This window comes from Hyaena hyaena, unplaced genomic scaffold (genome assembly GCF_003009895.1).
Source record: "Hyaena hyaena isolate Hyena2069 unplaced genomic scaffold, ASM300989v1 scaffold_743, whole genome shotgun sequence".
NCBI lineage: Eukaryota > Metazoa > Chordata > Mammalia > Carnivora > Hyaenidae > Hyaena > Hyaena hyaena.
Genome location: NW_024081377.1, coordinates 592,791 through 605,371, shown reverse-complemented (window position 1 = coordinate 605,371; position 12,581 = coordinate 592,791). Strand labels below are relative to the sequence as shown.

Here is a 12,581-nt window from a genome sequence, read left to right as displayed (position 1 = left end):
AAACAGTTGCCTTCTAGATATCCCTACTGTATGACTAGCAGGTGCACAAGTTTGAAATGCCCCCTGTGCTCTAAACTACCCCTCCTGTTTTCTCTGTCTTTATCACTGACACTGTTATCCACCTCACTGTATAAGGCATCATTTGTGCTTTTACTGACATTGTCTTACTTCAGGCTTTCAGCAATGATGTTCTCATTTTCTCTGTAACTAGACTCTTCCCTTTAAGTATGCTCCTCCTATCTGCCCTAATATTCTTTCTGAAAGATCAGTTTAGGCATATAAAACCTGCATTTAAAAATTTTAAATGGACCTTGAGGGTCTACGCTAAGTGAAATAAGTCAGACAGAGAAAGGTGGATACCATATGATTCCGGTTATATGTGAAATGTAGCAAAGGAAACAAATAACAAAACAGAAACAGACTCCTTGCAGATACAGAAAACAATCTGGTAGTTGCCAGAGGAGAAGGTGATGGGAGCTCAATGAAGTAAATCAAAAGGATTAAGAGGCACGATAGAAAAAGATGTTAATGATCCACAACACCACCAGGATAAAATCCAAACTCCATAACGTGACATTCAAAAATCCTTGAATAGAATCCCTGCCTTCCTTTCCATCTTTATTTCCTCCAAAGCACTCATGCACCTTTTGTTCACCATCTTTGCTGATTCATTGATACTCCTCTGAACACCACCTCCTCTCTACTGTCTCTTTACCTTTGCATGTATTAGTCTCCTTGCCTAGGATGTTCACTTAGCCACCTCACCATTTCCTTTACATCCTGGAAGACACACCTGAGTATCACATTCCTTGAGATGTCTTGCCTGGTCAATCCTCATAATGTTATTCTCTACTTTCTACCCTAGAATTGTGTTTTGTACTTCAGTTTTGTAAATCAGCTATTTAAATAGCTGTTTATTGTGTTAGATCATAAGTTACATGCAGACAGGAATTTTTTTTCTCACTCATTTAAAAAAATTTTAGCACTTAGGTAGGAAGAGCTCAAATAACTGAATTTATGAATAAAATTTAGAACAGTAAGATAGTTTAAGTATATTTGTTGAAAGAAGCAAGAAGGGTCAGTCAACAGATGGGCAACAAGAAGGGACAGCAGTAGTACAAAAAAGTATTGGAATAGCATGTAAAGAATATTGGAGGGCACAAGGCGCTCCTAAAACCTTTTGCATCTTGATGGAAGGGATGCCAGATAGAGATGTACAGTTTCTATACTACACAACTCAGGAGGGTATCATATACATCTAGTCAAGGATATAATTGTGCTGTGCAGTGCAATCCTGAGTGGTTACAGACAGTTTATTTGATTAAATGAATCCCAGCCTTAGTGCCCAGGAAGTAATTGTTATTTATTATAACCATTGGGAGTCATGAAGTAAAGGATTATAATTTGCATCCTCTATTTAATGAGAAAAGCATGCATGTAACACTTTTCAGAAATCTTTTCATCAAAAACAAAAAAGTTAGCTATCTAATATAGCAAGTTTTAATTATATGGAAAAAAATCACAATTAAGGCAGATAAAAGAATCATTGCATTGCAGCAGAAACCACATCCACCTGTGGTATAATTTGAAAAGTTTGCTTAAGGTTTACCCATGAATATTATGATTTTTACTCAAATAAGTTCAGACCAAATAATTTAGAACATAAATTTATATACTTGGGTTACCTATTTTATTAAATAATGGGCAGTTCAGAAACCAAACTGGGAATTCACTGACTTGAACCAATGACTTTATCTGATTCAAAGTCTCATGCTAATTTGGAGACTGCATTTTACACCTACAACATCAATTTGGTTGCTGACAGCATAAACATAGTTGTGATGCTTTGTTCTGGGAAATAAGTAGAGAGGAAAAAATGAACTCTGCTACTTTCACCTGCTAATATTTTTTCAAGGCAGTGAATCTCATTCACTGCCCACAATCAGTAAATGATGTATCCCATTTACCATCCCAAGCTAAAATTCCTGGTATTGTACTCCACCCACCTCTTATTCCTTACTGTTGTTAGATATGTTCTTAAAAATAGCTTCTTAGATAAGAATAGCCCATGGCTCATTGCAGACCACGTGTTTAATCTGGTTTAACATCTCTTCTGCAGATCCTCCTGCTGTGGAACCTGCCTTCCTGGAAATTCGGCAAGGACAAGACCGAAGTATTACTATGAGTTGCCGGGTCCTGAGAGCCTATCCAATACGGGTGCTGACCTATGAGTGGCGCTTGGGCAATAAACTATTACGGACGGGTCAGTTTGACTCTCAAGAGTACACAGAGTACCCGGTGAAGAGTCTTTCCAATGAAAACTATGGGGTTTATAATTGTAGCATCATTAATGAAGCTGGAGCTGGGAGATGCAGCTTTCTTGTTACAGGTAAGATTCTAAATATTTTGCCTTTCATATATTTTTGATCAGGGATGGTAAGCTGTGTCAATATAGGAACTTAAAGTATTTTGCAAATCCATGACACATACTATGAGCAGTTTGACTGCCATAGTTAGAGCTACTCATTTCTTTTCAAGGCATTTATGTTAGTAGTTAAGACAGTTTATATGTCTATAAAATTATAAGTTTATGTGAATTCAAGCAGATTTGGTGAATGGTTTGGTTATTTTGAGTGTTTAATAAAGTGACAATTCCTAACTAGGTTTTTTTAGATCACACTGCAAATATTAATCCTAATACATATTTTGTTCTGCAAGTCTAAAATTGTTAACCAACACTTGCTTTGGTTTTCTTAATAGTAGAGTGTTTTCTTATTATTTATTTATTAAATAACTCTGAATGTATGGTGGATCCTAATTTTGTCTTGGCCAACCATTGGTTCACAGATATTCAGAGGGAAAGCAATAAAGTTGTATCTGGCATATAATAAATTTTTAGAAAGAAATATCAGTCAAAGCTTTTTGATGTCATTATCTTTCAATGTATTAAAAGAAATATTAACTCTATTAAATCATATGTAAATATTTAAATTATTTTATAATCTATATACTAAGTAAATGTGTGTAATTTTTCAGTTATGAGTTAGGCATATATTAAAAGGATATATTTCTTTTATTTTTCAGTAATATTTCATTCTAGTTAAAGTTAGTCATAATAGTTGGGATGTTTATGCTAGTAAAAAATGAAACAGAAAATTGTATATTATCTGAAAAGCAAGTATAAATGCTTCAAACTTAATTAAATCTTGTTCATGGGTAATATAAATTTTTACTCATAAGTTCTTACCTTTAAGAAAATTTTCTAGACATGAATCACCTTGAGATATTTTTGCTTCCTGAAATGTGATATTAGGTAGATAAAATGCAATAAACTAGCCGAAGAATATGAATATGTCCTCTCTGCTGCATCCTGCCACCTCTTGATTTTACAACCCTTTTATCGACATTCAGTAAGACTTAAAAGCTTTCTACTTTTCTTTCAGTGAACTATTAAAACAGGATGCCTGGGTGGCTCAGTCACATAAGTATCTCACTCTTGATTTAGGTTCGGGTCGTGATCTCACAGCTTGTGAGATGGAGCCCTGAGTTGGACTCTGTGCTGACAGTGCAGAGCCTCCCTAGGGTTCTCTCTCTTACTCTCTTTGCCTCTCCCCTGTGGTCTCTCTAAATAGATAAATAGGTAAATAAATAAATAAACATTTTTAAATGAACTATTAAAACAAAACCAGAAATCCCTAGGACAATGCTACTTACATGATGATCTCACTGCTAATTTTTATCCCTGTGCATATTTACAAGGGAAAGAGAATGATGTCTGTTAGTCTATGGAGTAATTTAAATGGCACAATGTACTTTCACCTTTAATTTATATATTTTTCCCTAAGCCAGTAAGAATCCTTCAAAGGTTGTTGTTTTCTACATATTGGTAAAATAGGACACCTTTTTTTTATTAACTCCCCAAAACAAAAATCCTGCATAAAATTAACTACATGCCTTTATTCAAACTTTTGGACTTATATTCGTTCTAATTTGTTGCTGTTGACACTTTAGGCTAGTTTAGACAATGATGCTTCTGTAAGATTTTCATTTGTTCTCTATTATGTGACCCAAATCTTATTTTCTGAACTGGATGACAAACTGAGACCAGAAGGAATACTTTTTTCCAGTAAAAACCATTTCCCATTCAAGATCCATGGGATATAGTAAGTAGATTTTGGTAGCTCCAGAAAGGAATAAGCCTATTATGGATTGTCCCCACAAGCGAGAGGAAATAGCTCATGAACTAATTTGTTTCCAGTGTGCATTTCTCTGCCTTCAGGTCAACCTCATTGTTTCAAGATTCCAATATGTAGTTTTCCATATAGTTTTCAAGAAAAAAAGAAATAATTGAATTTCAAATATTGTGTAATCCAGGAAAATACACATTTAACCCTTGAACAACAGAAGTTAGGGGCAAGAACCCACAACATGGTAAAAATTTTGTATATAGTTTTTGATTCCCCCAAAACCTAACTACTTAAGCCTAATGTTGACCAGAAACCCTACTGAGTATATAATCTATTAACACATATTTTGTACTATATATATATTATATACTGTATTTTTACAATAAAGTAAGCTAGAGAAAAGAAAATGTTATTGGGGAGCGTGGGTTATTCAGTCAGTTAAAACTTCAACTTTGGCTCAGGTTATTATCACTCAGTTCATGAGTTCAAGCCCCATGTTGGGCTTTGTACTGACAGCTCAAAGCCTGGAGCTTGCTTCCGATTCTGTCTCTCCCTCTCTCTCTCCCTCTCTCTGCCCCTCCCTCTCTCTCTCTCGTGCGCGCTCTCGCTCTCGCTCTCTCTCTCTCTCTCTCTCTCAAAACTAAATAAATATTCTTTGAAAAGAAAATGTTATAAGAAAATCATAAGAGAAAACACATTTACAGTACTTCACTATATTTTTTTTAAATATCCATGTAGAAGTGGATCTGCAAAGTTCAAACCTGTGTTGTTAAAGGTCAATTGTATAAAGAAATCAGTGATTCCATAGAATTAGAGGTCTAGAAAGAACTATGAAAAGGCATTTATTTCTTCTGTTAAGGCATATCACAATTAGTAATCCTTATGAATTTGCCACAATTCAAAACCCTTTGAAACTACACAGAAGGGAACTTAGGAATAGAATATATACAAGGGTCTCTATGATCTTTCTGCATATATTGTTTATCCACAAAGATCTTTGAAGACAATTCTATTTACTTCCTGACCGCCAAATTAACTAATTTTATTATTTCACCTGTTTTACCAAATTCAAGATCACTCTTCCACTAGTCATGAATGTTATACAGTCACCCGAAAATGAACTTGATCTCACTACACATAAAAATTTACAGAATTGAACTAAAAGTGAATGGCAGTCCTCACATTTATATTTACTTTAGCTCCCAGGAAGGCTAAAAATTTCACACCTCCTTTTCCCAGTTATATCATGTGTGTGTGACTTGTGTGGGAGTATGGAGGCCAGTGAGTGGGGTTGTGTTTGCTGAGAAGTCAGGGTGTGAGAAAGTAAGATATTTTGGGAAAGGAGAATGGCTAAGTTGTAGTGCACTGTCCATGTTAGAAAGTATTAATGATAATACTCCAAAATCCTGTGTATTTTCATTTATTTTATTTACTAATCGAGTTATGGTAAAGGTAAGCATAGTTTTGTTTATTGTTTGTTTGTTTTGTGGATTAAGTAAGCTTTGTGAACAATGGTAGAAAACCAAACACTTTTTCTGTGAAGGAATTTTTACAAGTTCCAGGAAGTATATATATATAATATACTTCATATAACAGTATATACTGTTATATAAATTTAGGCTTGTAAACTATTTAAGAATTTGATCAACAGAGACAATTTGAAATTCTTTTAAATGACAGCTTTAAAGGAGTGGTATCTTTTTCAACAGGTAACAGTGGGTATTCTATAAGAATTTTTATTGCATAACTACAAGTTATAATTAAGCATAAAACAACCAGTATGTATTGTTTCTTTACTGATGAAAATTTTGCAATCATCTTGAAAATATTTAACATTTATTGTGTGCCTAATTTCCTACGTGTCAGAATAGACACCAGAAATAGAATAATAAATACTCTCCTAGAAATCTTCCACTATCAAGTCAGTTTCTAAGTCTTCTCAGTTTTATCTTTGCTTCGTATTTAGAATCTATCATTTTTTTAAACTTTTATTCCTATTATATTTGTAAAGCCATATATTCTCTTATCTGAGAAAATATAGTAGCCTTTTATTTGAATTCTGGATTTCAGGCCTCTTTTCCTTTCAATCCATTTTCCATACTGCAGGGCTTTATTTTCCTAGAAAATATATCTTTCTTTTAGTGACAAATGTCTATGCTCTTCATGGTCTTATACAGGTGATACATTAATTCAGTGTCGTGAATTTTTCAAACACTTCATTAATATCCCAAATGGAATATACAGAAATATATCTCTTTCAGTCCTACCCATTACTCCACACTCTACTCAAATTAGATCATGCTGCTTCCCACCAAGTCATTACACATTTTCAAGACTTAATGCCTTTGTTCATATGTTACTTGACTTTGAAATACTAACCCCTTGTATAATCCTCTACTAGAGTAATGACAGCACTTGTATAAGCCTTTACCAGGGTCATTTTGACCTTTGCTCCTCAGCCAAATAGAGATATATAGGTTGTAATACTATATTATTTGGCAATCACAAATTATGTGTGTTATTTGTCAAGTATCTGAATATATGTATAAAACTTCAAGTAACCAAGATTTGAACAAGATAGAAAATTATTATACTCAGGTTAAGCTTTGAAGTATCATTTCAGGAACTACAACAATGGCTTTTCCACAAAGTCTTTCTACAATCTTACTGCTCAATTATGATCAATATATGCCACATCTTATAGCCCTAATAGCTGTTGAAGTCCCAGCTATTACTTCTACATTTCAGTGTGTTACGCCTTTTTAAGGATACTTCCTTAAAAAGTGGTAGTTTTAGATACCCTTTCTACTTGAAATTTGTTGGAGACAACTTAATTCTATTGGTGTATCTGCAATAAAGGCTATGGCTATTGATTTTATTCTAGGAAGATTAAATCACACTTGCATATACACATACATTCATAAATATATATACGTATATATATACCTACATACACACATACATATATGTTTTAAATTGCCTTAGTTGAAAATATTACAATGAAGTTAAATGGAGATTTTCAAGGACAGGAAAACGTAGAATCTAGGTTTTATTTCTGTAATACTAAACACCATTACTGATAGTCAGCTTCTCAGGAGAAAGGACCATTGGACTCAGAATAATTTAAAAGACAAGAATAGGTTTAATCATAGACCTTGTGAGATATTTTATTGATGAGCAATGGAATTGAGAGTGCTATGTACTTAATGCTGCGTAACCACTTACTACAAACTGAGCATCTTTTGACAACACACATTTATTATCTCACAACTTCTTTGTGTTAGGAGTTGAGGTATGGTTTAGCTAAATCCTCTGTTCTGGGTCTCACAAGGCTGCAATCAAAGGGTTGACTGGAATGTTCTCATCTGGAGGCTCAGTTTCAGATAGGAAGTTGAATCATGTCCAAACTTACTGAGGTTATTGAGAGAATTAATCTTCTAATGACTGTATGGTAGAAGACCAAAGTGTTTTACTCCTTGTTGGCTGAGGCCACTTTCATGTCCTAAAAGATGTCTGCACATCCTAGAGGCCATCGGTAATCCTTTGTCACGTGGGTTTTTCCAACCCCGCTGTCTACTTCATTAACCAGCAAGAAGAATCCCTAGCTCTAGTCGGCTAAGGTGGGATCTTTTATGTCATAACATAATTACTGAAGTGATATCCCATCATAATTTCTTCCCACTTTCAATGAAAAGGAATTATACACAAAGACATGAAAACCAGGGATAAGAATCATTGGAAGTCAATTTAGGGTTTCCCTGCCACAAGAAGTATTTTTAATAATTTTTTAATGTATATTTATTTTTTAGACAAAGAGAGACAGAGTGAGAGTTGGGGAGGGGCAAAGAGAGGGAGACACAATCCGAAGCAGGCTCCAGACTCCACACTGCAAGCAGCACACTGCCGGATGTGGAGCTCCAACTCACAAACCACGAGATCATGACCTGAGCCAAAATCAGAGACTCAAGTGACTGGACTGAACCAATCAGGCGGCCCAAGGAATATTTTTTAAATACAGCCTACATATGAAGGAGACTATATCAAAGGCAATATTGAAAAAAATCCTTCATAGTATAATCTCTTCCACAAACATGGCAAATAGGGTTCAACCAAGCAAAAATGTGCCTGTAATTGTTTCTTTTGCTTCTAGTTGAGAAATATTTGTGCTAGGATTGTGCACAATTTTCTGTTGATATAGTACAATATTTAGATATACATATTAGAACTGCTGTTTTCTCCATGTCCAGCAACAGCAGATCACACATAACTAAAATTAGATTCTAGAGGACAAATAAGGAAAAGGTGAGAGTTTTATGAAAGGGAACATATGTATCACTCAGTGAATGTAAAGAAATTCAGATTGGCTGAATCTGTTTACAAAATAGTATGTTGAAGGACTTTAGAATCACTTAGTTTTCAAGACTACAGAGGAAAAAATAACAACCAAATAACTCCTAATCAAAATATCAAAATATTTTATTCTTGTTTTCTAATGTCAGATTGAATTATTTGTTTCATATAAAATGACCATGGAAAATATATTTTATTCTCTGGCAATGCATATGTTTGTTCTCTTCAGCCAGTTACTTGTGCCTTATGAATATCTAAAAACAGGCAACATAAGATTATGGATAAATCATTAACAGCTCTGAAAAGTAACAACAAATTAAGTGATGGAAAAATAATACATCATAAATTTTCCTGCTGATAACTCTAAAATGCAAGAAACTTCTATGTGAAATCAAATATTTTACAGGGTCAGAATTCTATTAAATTTATTAAAATTTTATTTATCATAATAGATAAAATAGTGGATGCCAATGTTTCAGCCAGATCATGAATTGTAGTTATTTTTAAAAATATGGAGTAGAAGAGTACCGGGTGGCTCAGTTGGTTATACATCCTATTCCTGATTTCAGTTCAGGTCATGATCTCACGGTTCATGAGTTCGAGCCCCACATTGGGTTCTGTGCTGACAGTGCAGTGCCTCCTTGGGATTCTCTCTCTCTCCTCCCCTCTCACACATATTCTCTCCCTCTCACCCTCTCTCTCTCTCTGTCTCAAAAATAAACTTAAAAAAATTTAAAAAATGGAGTAGAAAATGCATAATATATTCTAAAAACTCTTAATGTGTAACATTCTGTAGTGAATAAGCTGATACCACTTATATCTTTTTCATCTCAATCCTGTGTGTGAATTGTGTAGAAAAGGTGACATCACCCTCCTCTGACAGGTTTAGCTAACAAAGGCTCAGGAATCCAAAAATATAATGCATGTCTTCTGATTGTAAATTGAAGCTCTTTTTGACACACATCAGTGACTCTTTTACTAGTGATGTTAAGGGAATTTTTTAATAATTAAGCTAGATAAAATGTAGGTGAGTCCATGCTAAATCTGAAAGTGTAGAAATAAAAAGGTAAATATTAATTAAGAAAGCACTATCACTTAGCAAAAATTGTATCAAAATATTTACTTTAGCATTAGATCTAACTTATACAGTATTTTAGACAAATTTTATTTTTCCTCCAGTAAACATTTCATGAATAACCCAAATTCCATGTTGTACTTATGGAAAAACTTCAATTAAAAATTTTATTGTACTCAGCTTGCTTGATGTAGAAGTTTAATGCTTCCTTAAATTCTCTCATTACTCATTTTCTTCATTATAAAATCATGTAATTCCTCCAATGAAAGACTCAAAACAGCATGGTCATCAAAAGGCTATTATTGAGCCCAAAAATAAAATATTGCAACATAAAAGGTTAATTTAATGTAGATTTCATGCCCTTATATTTCATTAATTACAGATGTTTTAAATGTAGACACACTACAAGAATCAGGACTCTCAACTGAGACACTAATTTCTGAATTACACACTGTTATTCACCAAAACACCCTAACTGGTCTAGGAGATCAGAGAGAAAGTTCAAGTTAAATTTTTTTAGGATGTAAAGAATTTCATAAGGGTGGAAATTAACTGAATTTAGTAAAATTAAAGTAGATGTGAAAGAAAGAATTAAACATCAAATTCAGACAATTTGCTGCTGGATAGATGGGGGAAGCAGAGCTAAGAGATGGACCTACAGATTGAAGTTGATCACATCTTGGAACCTGAAAAAGAAATAGTTAAACATCTATATGCAACTAGAAACAGGATATAAGATTCAGACTAGAGTTGGCTTGTGCAAGAGACTGAATTGTGTCCCTCAAAAATTCATAGGTTGCAGTCCCCTCTCCATGCACACACGTGCAATCACGCACACACACAAACATTCTGCCCCAATGTGATAGTATTTGGAGAAAAGGAGGAGGACTTTGGGAGATCATTATGTTTAGATGAGGTGATGAGGGTAGAGCCCTCATAATGGTATTAGCCCTCATAAGAAGAGGCACCAGAGACTGCTCTCTTGCTGTTTCATGCCATGTCAAAACACATTGAGAAGATGGCTCTCTGCCCTTCAAGAAGACAGTGGTCACCAGAACCTGACTATCCTGGCAATTTGATCTTGGACTTTCATCCTCCAACACTATGAGAAAAGGTTGTCCAAGCTATGCAGGTTATGGTTATTTTGATGTGGCAGTGCGTGCAAACTAATACAGTGTGTCACAATAATAGTGTCATACTGTATCAGAAATCACAGTATCATATTATAGCAAGGAGCAAAGAAAGCAAATCCTCATGGTCTGCATGCAACTTTCTGAATAATTTATTGTGAACATGGCCATTTTTCATTCTCGGTAACTATGTAAAGATAGTTCTTCATTGTCTGAACATGTTTACAATGTCTTACAGTTCAGCCTTGTGTAATACATTGAACTCTTTGTGACCATAGCTCCTTTATCTGTAGAATAGAAGATCTGCTTCCCATGAAAAATAACTTTAGGAATATCAAATAAGCTAATCAATGTGACAGTATTTTAAAAGCAAAACAGTACAATCATATAAATGTAAGGTGGATGGATATTCAGACTTAGCCATAGGTAAGCTAACCCTTTTTGCTTTCTGTCTTGATAATACCACAATGAAAATTTCATCAAAAAAAGCAGAGGAGGAGGGATGGCTGATTGTAGAAATATTGTCAGTAGTCAATACCCATCTGAGTCTAGTTAAGAGAAAGATGTGTGGTGAGACCATCAAGCTTGAGTAGAAGGGAGTGACATTTTGGAGCTAATCTGAGAGAGCACTTTGTATCCTAGGTGAGTTTTTTTCCTCTGTATATTATTCTAGGTGGATTATTACCTGACATTACTACAGGGCAGGTAAGTAACAGCTCTGACTTGAAACATTGAAAAAGAAAAGCAGAGCCTGGCTGGGTAGACACTGTACAGTGGTGAGGTCAGCCAAGATGGCTGGCTCCTGCATATCTTCTTTTCTTTACCATTTTCCCTCCTCCCACCTCTTTACCAGGCAACTCCAAAAAGATAATACCAGGAATTGAGGTATTGGAAATGGGAGATTCTGGAGGGAGAAAATCCCTGAGAAGGAGCAGGTTGGGAAGATCATGGAACTGATGTGAAAGAATCTCTCTGTCCTGAAGCACACTTTCTCTTTTTCTAGAGGCATACAAACAAGCACTGAGGCTATCTCACCCTTGCTAGCAATATCAGACCAGTAAGTTAGCGGTCTCCTAGGAATAAAATATGCACAAGAAACAAACTTATTATGAAAGAAATAGAACAATTAATCTATTTTACACTAGATAGACATAACAAGAAATAGTGCTACTTTAAATACCACAGAATAACATTCTCAAAGAAAGAAGGGATGGTAAAAGAAATAGGAGGAAGAAAACAGGTAGCAAAAAAAAATGTTTGGTGATAATGAATGTAAAAATGTCATTGCTGAAATAAATAAGTAAATGACTAACTTCAATATGCAGAATAGAAACGGCCAAAAAATGAGTAGGTTAGTTGGAACTTTCCCAGAAAACAGAAATAGAGAACACAAATATAATGTGAAATTTTAAGAGATGGGGAGAACAGGAGCAAAAGTATAAATAGAATACCCCCACTCCCCAGCACCTGGAGAAGTTCTGGCACAGTCTACACTGCTAATGAATACTTGTTGAGTGAATGAATGAGGGAGTGAGTGAATGAAGCCATAGGAAGAGAAGAAAATGTTTAAGTTTAATTTCATACATAAATTTTCATCCAAGTTAAACACATTACTTAAATTATAGTTTAAAATTTTAAGGCACTTTTGACTCAGTTTGTATGTTACAGAATATTTGTCATCATTTTTCTTTATACTAATTATCTTTAATTTAAGCAGTAGCATACAAGTAACTATATACATGTCTTTAAAGTACACACAATATAGGGACACTTGGGTGGCTCGTTCAGTGAAACATCCAACATCAGCTCAGGTCATGATCTCATGGCTTTTGAGTTCAA

The 12,581-nt window shown here is 34.5% G+C and overlaps 1 protein-coding gene across 1 annotated transcript in view; it reads left to right on the top strand.

Moving 5' to 3' along the window:
• The window catches only part of MDGA2 (MAM domain containing glycosylphosphatidylinositol anchor 2), a gene marked incomplete at its 5' end in the record, with an annotated part of 465,609 nt that overhangs the window by 347,203 nt on the left and 105,825 nt on the right, over positions 1-12,581 (top strand). The window contains one exon of the mRNA XM_039218217.1: positions 2,120-2,389. Within this exon, the coding sequence (XP_039074148.1) occupies positions 2,120-2,389 (270 nt within the window). The remainder of the gene's footprint in view (positions 1-2,119; positions 2,390-12,581) is intronic.